This window comes from Ursus americanus, chromosome 17 (assembly GCF_024610735.1).
Source record: "Ursus americanus isolate L20-20 chromosome 17, mUrsAme1.1.p, whole genome shotgun sequence".
In the NCBI taxonomy this organism is placed as follows: domain Eukaryota; kingdom Metazoa; phylum Chordata; class Mammalia; order Carnivora; family Ursidae; genus Ursus; species Ursus americanus.
Window position 1 is genome coordinate 15,513,557 of NC_142143.1, and position 16,642 is coordinate 15,530,198.

General features: G+C 46.2%; 1 protein-coding gene across 2 annotated transcripts in view; it reads right to left on the reverse strand.

Moving 5' to 3' along the window:
* RFX4 (regulatory factor X4) overlaps positions 1–16,642 on the reverse strand; it is a 136,044-nt gene that overhangs the window by 95,801 nt on the left and 23,601 nt on the right. For both annotated transcript variants that reach the window (XM_045779781.2, XM_087868784.1), the window contains exon 3: positions 12,029–12,089. In XM_045779781.2, the coding sequence (XP_045635737.1) occupies positions 12,029–12,089 (61 nt within the window). The remainder of the gene's footprint in view (positions 1–12,028; positions 12,090–16,642) is intronic.

Consider the following 16,642-nt stretch of genomic DNA (forward strand, 5'->3'; position numbering starts at 1 on the left):
CCTCTTCGGGGAAGGGGAACGCTGAGTAACTTCTGACCATTTTTAGAAGCGTTCCAGGAAACAGTTTATGCAATCCTTTCTGTGTGACCTAATTCCTTGGGACTGGCATGGTGTCTGAGTCACTCATGCGTCCCTGGAGCCCAGCACAGTCCTTGGCACACAGCAAGTGCTCCATAAGTGCTTGATCGCTAGATCGTTGCAGTCATGGATCCATTCAACAAATACGTATTGATCTCCTACTACCTGCCAAGTGCTGGGGATGGCAGGGTGAGCAAGACATTCCTTATTTGCATACAGGGAGCAGATTACTGGTGGGCAGACGGATAAAAACACAGGTAAGCTTTAATTCAACAAATATTTATTGAGTTCCAGGCAGTATTTAAGACATTAAGGAAATAGCAATGAACACAACAAAGGCCCTGTCCTGAAAGGGCTTACATTCTAGTACACGTGTCCCTAACATCGTAAATCAGAACTCTAAATGTGGTTCCCTGTGGGAAAACGCTGTCACACAGAGATCAGATTTCTTAGGACTGTCCTAAGCTTCAGGTCTGCTATGAATGGGAATCAGCTGTCTAGCTTAGCATGGACCCCTGCATGCCATTCACCACATTGTTCCTCTTTAAAAGTGAGTTCAGAGGTCCAAATAACCAGCTTATGCACAAACTTGTGTGGGCCATCTGAATACAACAGTTTCACAAACCAGGGTCTCACAGACATGCTTTGTTTGACCTGAAAACAGTGTTGGCCCAACTTTTAAAATCCAGGACACCTCACATACGAATCTAGCTTCTCTTGAAAAGGCTGAGATCTGGCAACGCTGAGCCCATATTCCCGTATGACAATAATTGGCCAGAGGTATGTGTGCCCTCGAGTTGGCCAGAGGCCCCACTCCTCCCTCCTTTTCTGACACCTAATCTATTTCCCGTTCCTTGTCTGGCTCCTGCAGGCCCTTGCGTTGACCTAAGACACAACCTAGGCCCTAGTTCACTCTGTGGTCTGTCTGGGGAGAATGACGCACAGAAATAGGAATAGTTAAGTACGACAGGTGCAGTCGACGGTGGGAGACTCCTGTGTAGACGGAGGAGACGATTAAGGCTCGTGGATGAACTGGGATTTGAACTTTGTGACAACGACAATGGTTAGCATCTGCTGCCAGGCCCTGGGTATCTGGGATCTCTTTCCATCCTCACCATAACCATATAAAGTAGGTATCACACCCACGTTTTAGATGACAAGACTGAGTCTCAGGGAGTGGAACTCATGTGCCCATGGTCATGCAGCCAGTAAATGGGAGAGTCTTACTCTAAACCACCTCAGTGTCCTTGCTCTGGTGCGTGGCGGGGGTTCTGGGTGAGGAGATCAGCGAGGATGAGAGACTCATAGACATATGCTTTGGTTGATGGAGACAATGGTGTGAGCAGAGAAAGGGCTTGCAGAAGAGCCTCTAAAAACACAATACCACGGGGGGAGGGCGTATGCAGAATCTTTTAGTGCCCTCAGGAGAATACGGCCTGGCATAGGAATGTGGCAACCCTTGGAGTTCAAGAGTTACTACAAAAGTGTTATTTTCAGGGGGTGATGGAGCAGAACTCAGAGAACCGAAAAAATACAGATTCAGAGGCAGAAAGAGCAGAGTGTTTCTGGGATGCTGCCGAAGTCTTCACTGTGTCATCATTAACAACAGTCGCTAATAGTAATTTAAAGCTTAATATGTTCTATTAGGCAGCAATGGGCTGACTGTAAGAGAATGTAACAATCAAAACAAAAAACACCCAAGTTTCATAGGTTTCATCTCAGACTACTAAGAGTCCTATTAAGCAATTTCCTTTCCAAGCTTTGATTTCAATTCTCTGGACTATGGTGGAACATTTTCCAGTCCGACACATAAATACACACACACACACACACACACACACACACACACACACACACAACTTGGGTGGCTGCAACTTTGTGCAGGACAAGCTGTGGGGAGGGGAAAAAGTATCCTTTTTTGCTTATTCTTGCTAATGATTTCCTAAAATTAATTTTGGCCGGAAAGAATCCATGGGTACCTCCAACATGCGTGCATCTCAAGCCACTCAGAATTCATCTCAAGAAAGGCATGTGATCCTTTAAAAGGACAGGGGGGCAGTTACATTTTCTTAAGCATGGTTGTGGCCTGATGAGATTCACTCTTTGGAAAGGTCATTGCGGCACCTGCATGGTAGGAGGCCAAGGCTGCCTAGTGAGGCCTGGCACATGGTGGCCGACTAAGTAGTATCTGTTGAATAAATGAATGAACAAATGAGACCAGTTAGGAGCTACGGCAAGAGTCCAGGCAAGAAGTGATGGGGCATGAATTGCAGGAGTGGCCGTGGGGACAGAGACAACATCCACGGTGTGGTTCTCCTGTTGCCAGATGTGAGGCTGATGGGAGCCACCAAGGCAAGGTCTCAGGTGCCTGACTGGGCTGAGTACATGGCTGGGGGCCCCATTCCTCGTGACTAAGAATCTCAAGGGAGTTATGGGGTGGGGATAATGTGGTATTAAGGAGCACAGGCTCCCAGGCAAATTCCTGGCTCCCCTTCCCGTTAGCCACCTCACTTAAGCTCCTTGTGCCTCAGTTTCTACTTGATGTTCCTGTGGCTTGTTTGCTCCCTAAGTATGGCCAAGGGATCAGCATTAAAATAGAAGACCAAGGTTAAAATACATCCCATTAAATGAACCCATAGCAGCAAGAAACCATTTGAATCCACACGGGTGTAAGTCAGCGTTCACACAGGCTGAGTTAATTAAGCGGTTACCTGCCAAAGGCCAGAGTCTTCTAAATAACCACGTTTTGTTCCTCTTACCAGAGCTTCTTCGCCTCAAGGTGTCTGGGTGGCTTATGCCTATGAAGCATTTTAATAAGCTCTATGAATGAATAGATGGAAGTGGCATTCAGGGCAACTTTGCTGCTTGATGAGTTTCCACAGAAAGAGCGTCATGATACCTTTCCCCAAACCTCCTTACAAAATCCAGAGGGTCCGTGCGTGTACTGAAGTTGCTAATTGGAATGTCCGCTTCGCTGACCAAGGCATGGCAGAAAGAAAGGCAGTTAATTATTTCTCTTCATATCTGATGAAATTTCCCCTTTTCCTCCTCACTTGTAGAGGACATCATTAGTCTGACATGGTGAACAATACTCCATTATACCTGGATATTTTTAATGATCACCAAAAAATTCCCACTTCTTCCATTTTCTGATCTTCTATTTAATAACTTGATCATATTTGAATCGAGCCCATCCTATTATGCGGAGATAATGAACTCTAGTAGCCAACAGGAGTCATTATCTGCGGTATACAGTTTGAAAAAGACCTCACGAGGGTTCGGCCGGCGGCATCCCGGGGTGTGGGAGGAAGCTTGGTATCAGCACCTTACAATGAAGAGCAAACGTTCCAGCACCAGCATAATTGTCCCTGCTGTTCTCCTTTTCAGCCTGTTCTCTTCTATGTACATATGAGCTTTTGGTTCAGAGTGTCCACTGCCCAGGTCCTTGCAGACACGTCTATAGGAGAAACTTTCTCTTCTGTTTTGCCAGCAGATGAGACAGCAGGATTTTTTAAAACTTTGCTGAACATAGTAACTTATTACTGACATTGTCAGAGCCATCCGAGACTGAAAAGTCTATGAAAACAGATTTGCTGAGCGATCAGAGGCCAGATGGTAATCTAAACCCAACCGTGGCTCCCCTCTGCCTCTGTGGAGAAGTCCTAATTCCCTCCCTTGGCATCTCAGGCCCCCACGTCAGACCCCTGACTACTTCTCCAGGCTTCTCTCGACCCACTCCTCTGCACATACACTTCTCTCCAGCCAACAGGACCACTGATCTTGCCACATGCCCCCCACCATGTTCCGTGGTATTCCTACCATGGGAGGTGACCTTCTCTGCTGTGCCTCGCCCTCCAAGGCTCAGCTCAGATTTCCCTCCCCTGACACTGTGTTTAATTCCCACCCAGCCCCGTCTGAGGATGGCCTCTTCATCAGTTCTTCCTCCTTGCCAGACTCATGTATTCATTCACTCGATAACATGCAGAGGGCTGTGATGGGCACCTCCCCGGTACCAAGTAACGTGTGTAGAGGAGAACATCTTGACAGGGGGCACAGCCTCTGCCCCTAAAGCTCTCACCACTTGCCAGGGATTTCCACAGCTCTTTGTATCCTTTTGTGGCTCCGACAGCCTTCGCGGAGAACCAGCACTGGGTTCAGAGACAGTGCTCGCTGGGTTTAAATCCTGCCTCTGCTGCTTGAAGAGCTACGGTCTCAGGGGTGCTGCCTGTACTCCCAGCGTCTTGCCTCCTTCTCGGTGAAATGATGCATGCAATACCCAGTACTATCTCCCAAGGCCGCAGAGGGACTAAACAAGCATCACGTACCACCTGCAGCCCGCCGCAGGCTGAGGGGGACCCGGGTGAGCACACCTGTTAGTATTATTCTAGGTTATGCTGGAATGTTCCGGAAATATACTACATCGTAGACTGAGAGTCCTTTGAAGGCAGGAACCAAACCGAATCCCTGTTTGTGTTAGCATAGTTCCTAGCCCTGAACATAGTCAACACTTCAGAAGGCAGAACGGGGGTGAGGGGTGGGAAGGAAGGAAAGCAGACTTTTGTGCAGATCAGAAAAGCTTTTTTTTTTTTTTTTTAATCTTAAGATCTGGGTGATTAAAGAAAAACCCTGATTCATATGAACATGTTTGATTTATATTTTCAAGTGCCTACACCGTGCCAGGGGTATTCATATTTGCTATGGCTACTTGCACAAGATGGGTGCTTTATCTCCATGACATGGAGGAGGAAAGGGAGGACCAGGGAGGCAACGTGACTTGCCCAAAGTCACTGTGCTGGGAAAAGCCCGGCTTCGAGTGTGAACTCAGGTAGGAGGCTTCTAAAGCCCTCACTCGGTGCTATGGACTGACATTCATGTGGTCAGTGAGCCAGCACACATTTATTGAGCACCTACTATGTGCTGGGCACGGTAGAATACAGCAGTGAACACCAACATGCAATCCCTGCCACTACCTTTAGGAAGCTGACACTTGATTGGAAGAAGATGGGAACCAAAGAGAGAACACCACCAGACAATAATACCTACAAAATGGGGGGTGGGCTCTGGCCCTGCTAGGTCTGAGGCTGATGCTATAAAAAGCCCAAACAAACAAACAACCAATCCAAGTTATTAAACCGCAGTTAAGTCCACGATTTGCTGCTGGGTAGACACACCAACCACACACATGGTTCAGGTGGATCCCGTAACTTCTCCCGGGACCTCAGCCTGCTCTGCGTCCTTCGAGGGCCTGCTTGGGAATCAGGCATTTCCCTGCTCGGGTGGAGTGAGACTGTGACCCTCTGCTGTGCGCAGTTGCCTGCCTTGGCTTCCTCATCTTTATACCAGGGGGACGGTCCTGCCGAGTCTGCAGGGTTCTCACGAGGAGCAGGAGAGCTTGCTGGTGACGTCACCTGGCGCAAGCCCACTTGACCTGTCGGTTTGGTTGATGCTGAGCTCCGGACTCAGGGATTTAGTGCTGCCGCTGTAATGATGGAATTGGACCAGAACCTGGAGTAGTCTGTTCCGTAACCTGTGTCTGGCCTACAAGCTACTGGGTTGGCATTCCAGAAAGTCCCAGGATTAGCTAGGTTCTGGAATCCTTATGCTCATTTTTTGGTAAAAGCCCCCCCCCCTTTTTTCTGTTTGGACAAAAATTCAGCACAATCTAACAGCACAGTCTCACAGTTCTGTACTGAAGTGAACGCTTCTATCAGGGCTGGCCCAGGGGTGGGCAGCCCAGAGCTCTGTGGCCACCACTGATAGCTGAGGTGATCTGGGCACCGTTCTCCACCATAAACCATCCCCCTCGATAGTCTCTTTCCATCTCTTCCCTGTCTCTACTCACCTCTACTTCACCATTACAAACAGGGCCACAAAGAACATCTTCAAATGCTTCCCTCGCACACCTGTGGGAACGCTCCCCGTGTTGGTGTCAAGAAGTGGAAGTGGTGGGGGCACAAGGGAGAATGTGAGAGGGACCACAAAACTGCCCGCTCAAATGGCGTTACCATATTATGTCTTAACCACAGCACAAAATACTGAAAAAAAAAAAAAAAGGCTCCTAGCTCCACAGCCCAGCATCTCATCTCTGCGACCCCCCCCTTCACGTTGCCCTGACTGATGTCTCTCCATCTGCAGGGGAGGACGTCGTCACACCTGCTGGCATTACCTGACATCTCTGGCTGTTTTCAGACATAAAAATGTTCAGCCTCCCCTCCAGAATCAGGTGGCCTAACTCCTATTATGGAAGCAAATAATGTTATGTCACTGTTGAATAAAGGACCACATCAGAAACGGGTACAAGAACGTCAAGTTCTGGTCACACTCGATGACTGTGGTCTAGGAGCTGTGAACCAAGACCTCATTTTATTTTTTTGAAAGAAAGAAACAAATGCCCCCCAACGAAGTGACAATTTGGTCTTCTCTCCTCCACCTTTGGGGAAGGGCCTCCCTCCATCCATAAATTGCTGAAAGGGGGGACACCTCAAGCCCCGACTGGCCCACAAGGAGCCAGAAGTGACACAGGCGACAAGGGAGGTGTGTGAGAGGGTGGGGCTGCACAGGGGGACATGTGCTGGCTGCAAGCAGGCCAGGATGGTGGAACAGGCTGCTTTCCATTCCCAAATCCTCTGCTTGAATAGAGGTTATTGTGTGGCCGGGATTCCAGCAGCGCTCACCATCCCCAGCGGCTTGGGCTTTACTAACCCTCGTGACCGAGGATGCTGGAAAGTGTTTGGCAGAAGGCATTTGACAATATTTGCCTGTTTTCTGCTGGGAGCTGCCTCCAGATCACGTGGCCCCAATTATTTTAGGCTGCTCGGCCACTGTATTATTTGTTCTTAGACTGGGGATGGTCTCGAGGGCGATGGGGAGGGGGCCCATGGCAAGAAGGGAGACAGTGGAGAAGCAAATAGCTCCTAACCCAATTCCCAAAACAAGCCAAGGGTCCCAAGAGAGCTCAGCCGAGTCGGGCCACCTTGGCAGGGAGACCAACGTCCTTTCCTGGGCCTGCCCCCGTCGTGGCCCTGAGGGGCTGCACGCTGCCATTGCAGAGACGGGATGGCATGAAGGAGGCACGTGCCTCAGAGAATGAGATGCAATGGTGTGGAGCTAGGTTCCTTTTTTTTTTTTTTTAGAGAGAGAAAGAGTGGGATGGGGGGAGGGGCAAAGAGAGAGGGAGAGAGAGAATCTCAAGTAGGCTCCAAGCCCAGCACGGAGCCCAACTCGGGGCTCAATCTCATAACCCTGAGATCATGATGGAAGCCAAAATCAAAAGTCAGATGCTTAACCAACTGAGACAGCCAGGTACCCCTTATTTATTTATTTTTTTAAGTATTTTCTACCGTGGGTGAAGATACAAAATGGTAAAGCCATTTGAGTGGGCAAACTTTAGTCCCACTAACATTTTCTGAGGACCGGACACTTCTATTTCTTGACGCCAACATGGAGAACATTCCCTCAGGTGTGCAAGGGGGTGGGTATGAAGATGTTCTTCACAGCGCTGTAGGTAAGGGTGAAGATGAGATTTGGACACAACCTAAATGTCCATCAAGAGGAAAGTGGGGAAATCTATCTGCCGCTGTCTTATGTATGTGGAATCGTGCCCAGCAGTTACAGGGAGGTTGTTCTTTACAGACCAATTGCGTATGGCTTTGGAACATTCCAGCGAGAAAAGAGCAAGTTGTGTATCAGTGCAGTGTGTCTGCATTGGGGCAGTGTGTCTGCGTTCCTTTTGGAAAGGAAGAAACACAAAATTTTAAAAATCGCAATTTGGGAACTCATGTTGGTACATACACACGTAAATGCATAGACAAGAGACTGTAAACACATAAGCACACTTCTCACCGGTAACAGGATTGCTCCGGAGAAGGAGGCAGGAACCATGACCAAGAACGGATGTCAGCCTTATCAACGATGTTTTAGTTTGTAAATGAGGAAACATATCAATTGTGTAAATAAAATAGTAACAAAATAAGTATTTATTGAATTTATTTCTATCTTGCCTTTTTCTAAGACGCTAACAAAAGAAAGAGAAGAAAGTCAGATAAAGAAAAGAGATGGAAAAATACATGAACATCAGATTTAGCTCTGAACTCCCTGGTGGCCAGAGCAGAAAGGGTACACAGTCTGAATGATGTCATTTTCCCTTGCGAAATGGAGGGTGCGTCCAGTTCCTTTTGAGAGACAAAGTATTTGTACTGAAACTACACTCTAAAAATTTTGCTCACGTGCAACTTTATATAGGAGGTCACATGTCTTCCACCATGGTTTTAAGCGTGACTCTGTTTTTATTTCAGAGAAATGTCGGTTGATGGGTATTAAGGAGGGCACGTGCGGTGATGAACACTGGGAGTTATACGCAACTAATGAATTGTTGAGCACTACATCAAAAACTAATGATGCAGGGCGCCTGGGTGGCACAGCGGTTAAGCGTCTGCCTTCGGCCCAGGGCGTGATCCTGGTGTTATGGGATCGAGCCCCACATCAGGCTCTTCTGCTGTGAGCCTGCTTCTTCCTCTCCCACTCCCCCTGCTTGTTGTGTTCCCTCTCTCGCTGGCTGTCTCTATCTCTGTCAAATAAATAAGTAAAATCTTAAAAAAAAAAAAAAACTAATGATGCACTATATGTTGGCTAACTGAACATAATAAAAAAATAAAAATAAAATAAAATAAAAAGATTAAAAAAAGAAATGTCGGTGTGCCTAGGTGGCTTAGTTTGTTGGGCACCTGACTCTTGGTTTCAGCTCAGGTTGTGACCTTGGGGTTGTGGGATCGAACCTCGCGGAGGGCTCCTTGTTCAGGCATGGAGTCTGCTTGGGATTCTTTCTCTCCCTATCCCCCTTCCCCCAATACATAAACAAACAAACAAATAATAAATAAAATCTCTAAAAAAGAGAGAGAGAGTAATGTTCTTTTTCTTCTCTGCTGTTTACAGATCTTCTCCCTGACTCCCTCTCCTCCCTCATCTTTATCCCTCTCCTCCCCCTCGCTGTGCCCCACACTGGCTGCCACTGTGGCTCCTTGAATGAGCTCAGCCTGCCTCCCATCCTGGAGGGAGCGGCAGATGTGGTGTGGGCCCAGGTTACCCCTGAGGACTGAGGCGTCCTTCCTCACTGCTGGGAAGTGGGTTACTGAGGCCGTCCTTCCCAGAGAGTTGTCCTCAGCAGAATGTGAAGGGCACTGCCTTGCCCAAAGCTTCACCCCCTCCCAGGGGGCCGCTGACATCAGTGATGGGCAATGGGGGAGGGGATAAAGGCCTGGATCCATTGCCCAGATCCTGGTCTCTCTGAAGGGCCAGCCCAGCCTCAGAACTCCCTATGGGATCGCTGAAGACTCTGCCAGAGCCTCCTGTCAGCCTGACACCCCCTCTGCCTATCCTAGTGTCCCTCACACCCCCACGTGTCGATACTGGGGGCACACCCGAATAAAACACCTGCATGCACGTCTCTGCTCAGCCTGCCTCTGGGAAAGCCCGACCTACAATAGTACAGCCTTTTTAGAAGCTGTTCCCTCTGCCTAGAATGATCCCCAACCCCGATTTTCACATTGTCATGCCGTCAGTGAAGGCTTCTTGTCATACAAATGTCCACTTCAATGTCACCTCCCCTGGGAAGCTTTCCCACACCACTCCTCCTAAAATACCCTCTGAGACACTACCCTGTCAGCCGATTCGAATTCTCTGCACAGCATCTGTCAGTATCTAATGTATTCCTTGTTTCTTTATCATTAATATGACACTTTTACATCATTATAAATTCCCCCCCACCCCCAGCCGCTATTCCTGGGCTGTCTGATTCACCAGTGCATTCTCAGAGCCTAGAAACAGGGTCTGGCAAATAGTAGGTGCTCGACCAACATTTCCTGAATTAGTGACTAAAAGTCTATCTTCTACATAGAAAGGAAACTGGAGGGCAATTTGATGTTCTTTGAACAACTTGATGTCTTTTGATAATACTAAAACAAAAATTGCCAAATTCTCAAATCTGATTTGGCCTTGAAAGCAAATATATTAAAAAAAAAAAATCCCCTGCCTGACTTTGTGAATTGGAAGATGTCATTTCTTCTGGAATGATCTATGTGACCCTTTATGTAGAAACAGATATTTTGTACAGAATTAGGGACAGTAGGAGCAAACTGACTGTGCCTACATCAGGAAGGAGAGAACCCTGACTCTAGAATGCCCTGGGCGACTCAGAAGGGGGGATATGCTGAGCAACGGGCTCCACGTCAGACGCTTCAAACACTTTGCTTGTACAAACTCATTCCCTCTTGATGACTACCCCTAGAAGTTAGATACACTGCTATTCCCATTATACAGGTGAGTAGACTGAGGCACAGAGAGGTTAAGGACCTCATCCAAGATTCCACAGCTGGGGAGTGGCACGGCTGGGCATTAATTTCTGGCAGTCTGACCTAAGAGGCTGCACTGTCTACCGCCTCACTGTTGCCAGGCAGATGTCGAGAATCATAGAGAAACAGGCATGAACAAGGTGATTTTCTTCTGCTCCCTTTCACATTTTTGATTCTGAAATGTGCAACGTGTTCAGGTTATTAAAGTCAGAGTGTCTGCCGATTCCTTGCATTTCTAGAAACTTCTGCCTCGTTAGATGTCCTGGCATTATGGGAATTTGTGTGGCCACAATTTGGGGGGAAGGGTGCAGGCAGAGGTTTGACTAGGGAAGTAGAGTAGAATTTTAAAGCAAGCAAAAAGCAGCAAATGCAATGAGAAAAAGAATATAGGACAAAACGATGGAAACAAGCCAAAGTCTGGAAATCAAGCTCCTGCAAACAACCCTTGCTCTCCTTGCAGCCAAGCAAGCCAACTATTGAGACCCTTGTTAGAGAAGATTGAGTTACGCTCTTGAACGCTTTCCCCCCGATGCTGTCTTCCTCCCACCTGTGCGTGGATTAGTCCGGAGAATCTAATGGGATTTGCTCATTAAAGCCCATCTGCTTCCTTTTCTCATTTGTCCTCTCCTCTCCATCCTTCCTGGGTCTTCTCTTCCTTTCTTCCAAAGCAGGGGCTTTGCGGTTAAAGAGACCCAGCCAGATTCCTGCCTGTGCCACTTCATGGTTCTGTGTATATTCAGGCAAACGACTTAACTGTCTAAGCTTTATTTACTTCATCTGTGAAATGGGCATAACAATACCAACTTCTGAGAATCGTGAGAATGAGACCAGACATGAGGCACGTATAGGAAGTGCTTAGCATGGACTCTGGCACGTAATAGCTCTTCGTGCCTTCCGTTCCCTTCTTCCCTCCCCTTCCTTCTTTAATTCCCTCAGGTTCGCTGGGCTGGGCTGCTAGGAGAATAACAGCCCTAACTGACACGATGTTGGAGGGATGAATCTCAGGCGTAGACAGCTCCAGTGTTCAAAACTACAACACAATTTCTAAGTGAGGCTCTTAGAGGAGAATTTACCTGTAAACTTCAAACATGAGAGCAACCACTCAAACGGCATCCATTAAATATTTCACCAAGTCCAGAAATTTCAAATACTAAAAGGAAAGCCACTGAAGTAGATACTGCTTGTTCATGTTATTAATGTTAAAATAATTGTAGTATAGTTGCCATTAAGTATGAATTCATTAAGGACTCATTGGTAGGGGTGAACACACCTATGTTTCTATAATTTGCTACAACGTTATTGTAACAATGCATTCCATTAAATCAGTTAATAACACTCAGTGGGATCCAGTCCTTGCCAGTGTCTGGATGATGGGAAACAAAATCTACCCCCAAATACAATAAATATGAAAATCCAAGTCTCCAGGCTGGATCTAAGTTGAGTATTTTACACAGAGCTGCAAATTAAATTGATTGCATGTGGGCTATTGGATGTCAAGTTCTCATGACAATGTCAAACTTCCCAGTGACACCCTGCTCCGTGGGTAGGAAGCGACAGTTGCATGAGCGCCCCATCAAGAGAGGACTTGCTGAAAATGAACTTACCATTGCAGAGTAGCAGGAGTGGAGTGGGGCTTGGATGCTCTGTTGTTTTCTTTTTCCTCATCTGTTAAAGGAAAGAAAAAGGAGTGACCTTCAGGAAAAGTAAAGGGTCTCTCAACTCTCCCACGTATCCCAATGCTTGCAAGCATTCGAGGAAATCTCAAATACTGATGTTTTGAAAGCAATGACCATGGGAGCTCTCCCAACATGTTAGATATCTTCTTGAATAAGGAAAAAAGGGGAAACTGACCTGTACAGAAAACTTTTAGATCACTTTGCATTTTTATTTGACATAATTCGAGTTGAAGAGCTGTCTCTCTTTATCACTGAGCAATACAACTGTGTTCACCCAATTTACTATTTTTCCAACTGCAGACGGACACCTGAATCTATGATTCGGACCCTACCAACCCACCATTTGCTCCTGCTAACCCCACGGAACAGTGTGGGGTAAGGGAGGGGGAGTGTAAGTGCCCAGGAGAACCAGGATAGCAATATCACAGAGCAAGGGCTGGCAAACTTTTTCTGTAAAAGGCCGGATAGTAAATATGTTATGGTTTGGGGGCTAAGAGGCAAAATCAAAAATATCATGTCATATTTATATAACAAGAGGAAACAAATTTCCACAAAGCTTATACTGATAAAATTCAAAATATAGTAAGAGCAATTGAGTACAGTTTTTGTAATGTAGGTCCACTAATAAGTATAATGAAATTGTTTTGGGGGAGGAGGCCACATTTTTCTTAACTGGGGTTCAAAGTTCATGTTCTCTACCATAGAACAGATTACAAACATTCATCTATAAAAATCATTCTTAGCTTACAGTCCTATGAAAACAGGCATCAGGCAAGATTTGGATTGTAGGGCTCTGTTTTGTGGACTTCCACAACACAGCAACCAGGACAACAGATCGATCTTGGCGTCTAAGAAGGACTGCTCACAATATCATCGTGGATTAGCAGAGAAATACATATAATTAGCCTCATCCAATTCCTACTAAAGACTATTGATAGAAATAGTCAACATAAAATTTCTTGGTCCACAAAATTTGACCCAAGAAGACTGGTATGGATTACAGTCTCAAAAGAAAATTAATGATGTCAAAACCTACAACTATAACCAACAAAATTTATTAAGAACATGTAAAATGGTCAGTGAAATTAATCTGTGGCATGAATTTATATGAAAAGAATCCGTGCCCATAAAAAAAGATTTCAGTGAAACAAAAATGAAAGTGGAAGAAAGCAAAGTAGGCTGAGGGAAAAGAAATTTTTAAATAAATCAGCCTAATAAAGTGGAGTTCAGAAAATATTTCCTTGATGAAAATTTGTCAAGATTGGTATAATTCTGATGAATTAGTATCTGCGGCAGATACTGCTGTTGCTTATTCAACTATTGTACGTTCTCAGCTTCCTGCTTATTCACAGAACCGCAATTTAGAGGGGACCATGTGTTCAAGGAGGGTAATTCCCCCTCGAATCCTAGAGAGGTGAATGCTGATTAACTTAAATCTACCCATCGAGCCACTGATGAGGTAGGTGTGGCAGGTGACATGGTGTCAGCCTATCAGACTTAGAGAAAAGCTCTCTGGAAGCTTCTAGAAAGATACTTTTCCCTAAAAAAGGAACTGGAGGTCTTGATTTTGAAGTTCTGGCCTCCAAAACTATGAAAAAACAAGTACCTTTTGTTTTATGCAAAAGCAACAAACAAACAGGTGAGAGAGTCTGGCCTGTCCTGCTTTTGAACATGGCTGAGCAGACACGATAGCGAGGCAATGAGCTTTCAACTGGGATGAGAGCAGCCTGAGGATGAAGTCCACACTGAGGTAGCAGAGAGGAAAGGCGGAGGGACTGGGGGTTCTGAGTGTCATGTGCCTAATTAGCTGACCCCCCAAACAGCTGCCTACCTGTTTTGTGAGATAATACAATTTTCTTACTTAGTAAAACCTCTTTTCATTGGATATTCTCTTCCCTGCCACCAAAACCCCCTAACTGATACAAACACTCACACGAAATGTTCTCAGGGACAAAGTGTCCCAGGATATCATGGGCTCGACGCCTGCTCACACAGCTTTGTCGACCTAGAGTTCCTTCTAAATGTTTCTCAGCCTTTCCAACCTAGAATAAATGACACTTCCTCTTTTAAGCCTTCCCGGATACTCTCCAAGTCAGGCATTCTACTATTCTTCTAACTGTCATACAACCCATTACTGATCTCTCGGTTGGACAGTTTGGCCACATCCATCTCTCCAACTTCAGTATCCCGCTTAAGAAGGAGGAATTCTTAGTCGTCTCTGTTTCCTCCCAGCGGGGCCTTCCACTTGGCACCTGATTAAATAGTTGAGTCTGTCTTCCACAAATGCCTTCGACTATTTTTGGAAAACAAATAGCACAATAAGGAGCATGAACATGTGAGTCTCACAAGAATATAGACATAGAAAACAATACTCGACCTCAGTTGTTCACGAAGAAATAAAAAGAAAATAATAATGCCACACAACCTTATATCTCTGAGAGTAACGAAAATTTTAAGTAATAATAATCCCCAATGCTGGTGTGTAAATGGTAAAACTGACAGTCACATACTTCTCTGAAGTTTTTGGTAAGCAATTTGGCAGTAATATTGAGAGCCATCTAAAATGCCCAATCACTTGGCCTCACATCCCAACTCCTAGAAATTACACTAAGCAAATCATTGAAAAAGAAATAAAGATAAAGGTTATGTTAAAAAACAAAACATGATTGAGTTTTTCTTAAACAAGGAAAAGCATATAAACAACATAATATACCTCTTAGCTTATGCTGGACCATGATTGATGTTTCCATTCCCCCTAGAACTGGCAGAATTGTTCCCCCCTGCTTCTTTAAATTTTAGCATTTCAGCCAAGCTGGACTAGATATCAAAAGATCTATGTTCTAGAATCAGTGCCAAAACTTACTGGCTGTGACTGAGCAAACCCCTCATTTTTCTTCATTTGTAAATGGTCACTTTACAGGGCCACTGAAATGAGTATATTAATTAATTTAACAAATATTCACTGAATACCTAATTTATGCCAGCTAGACACTGGGGATAAAGAAGTTAGACTCCTGTCCTTCAGTCTGGTTGGAGAAAGAGAAAGACACGGTGGAGAGAAAGGCCAAGTTCAGTAAGAAGTGATAAATGCTGTGACACAGGTAGGCAAGGGCGAGCCTGCATGAGAAAGCAGAGCCTGTCAGAGAACACTTCCTGGAAACCGCGGTAAGTGAGCTGTAAGTCTCGGAGATGCCTGAGATGGGAACCAGATGGCAAGGATGGTGGGACCAAGTCAGGGGAAAGAAGGTGGAGAAGGTGAGGGACAGACCAAGATACGGGGACCCAGAAGATCATGTCACCCTCCCAGGAATAAGATGGCCGCAGCTCGGGTCCCTGTGGGATGCGGGGAAGGGAGCTGGAAAGGGACTCTTCTGACTTTCTAACGACTCTGTTTAAGCTTCCAGACAGTTTCTTAGACTGAGGATGATCATTGAGCCTACCTTGAAAGGCTGATGGGGAAATGATGACGTGAACTTAACAGAGGGTAAGAGTTCCCAAACCTGCCAAGACCGCCCTTGGCTGCCCTGGCGGCCAGGAGGCCTGGAGCCCTTCTGCTCAGCTGCGCTTCTGCTCGGAGGGACCCACAGGGGCAAAGACAGATGCAGGGATGGAGACCCCGCCAGGCAAACACACCCAGGTGACATCATGGCTCCACACAGGAGGGGGCATTTGAGCTGCGTCTTGAAGACACACTCTGGGTTCTTAAAATAACTTTGTGTTCTGTTTGCAAAAGTCATCCATGTTCATTTTTAAACTTTGAGAAATAGAGAGAAAATGGAAATCTATGCCCCGACACAGAGAGCTATTGTTTTTATCTTATTCACCTCCAGTCTGTTTTCAATGTTCTCTTTCACACCCAAGGACACACACAACCCTAACTTAAAACAAGTGAGGGCCACACAGCACACCCTGGCTTGTGGCCTGTCTCCTGCCCCTTTACCAGGACAGGTCAGACTTAGAGAGGAGGACCCCAATGGAGGGGGTGACCCAGGGGAGAGGGCAGCATGAGAAAAGGCTTGGAGGACAAAACCCGGGGCCCAGGGCAGCACGCAAGGGGTCCGCTTGGCCGCGGCCAGAAAAGCCCCTTGTTGTGGGATTCCGTCACAGCGCCTCCCACGCAGGTCAGACCTGTCTCTGCTGTGTCAGATACTTTCCCCCAATTAAACTTTGTGACGGCCCATTTCAGACACCAGTGAATGGAAAGAGAACTGGGTTTGGGGGCAAGGCAGACATGGGTTTGAATCCCAGCCTTGCCCCTAACTCTGGGTAGAACCCTGAGCAGTTCCTTAACTCATTCAAGCCTGAGGGTCCTTTACCTAAAACATGAGAGTCGTAACTTAGATCACAAGGACGGCTTGAAAATTAAACAGAGTATGTTAAAAACTAGACGCATTAAAAGAAGAATATGGTAACGATCCATTTATTGGCCAAGTATTTACGCCAGGGACGTGCGTCACTCCTCGTATGTCACCTCGCTGTTTTCCTCCCGAGCGTGCTGTGAAGAAGTTTTACAGCCAACTTTATTAACAAGGAAACTGAGCT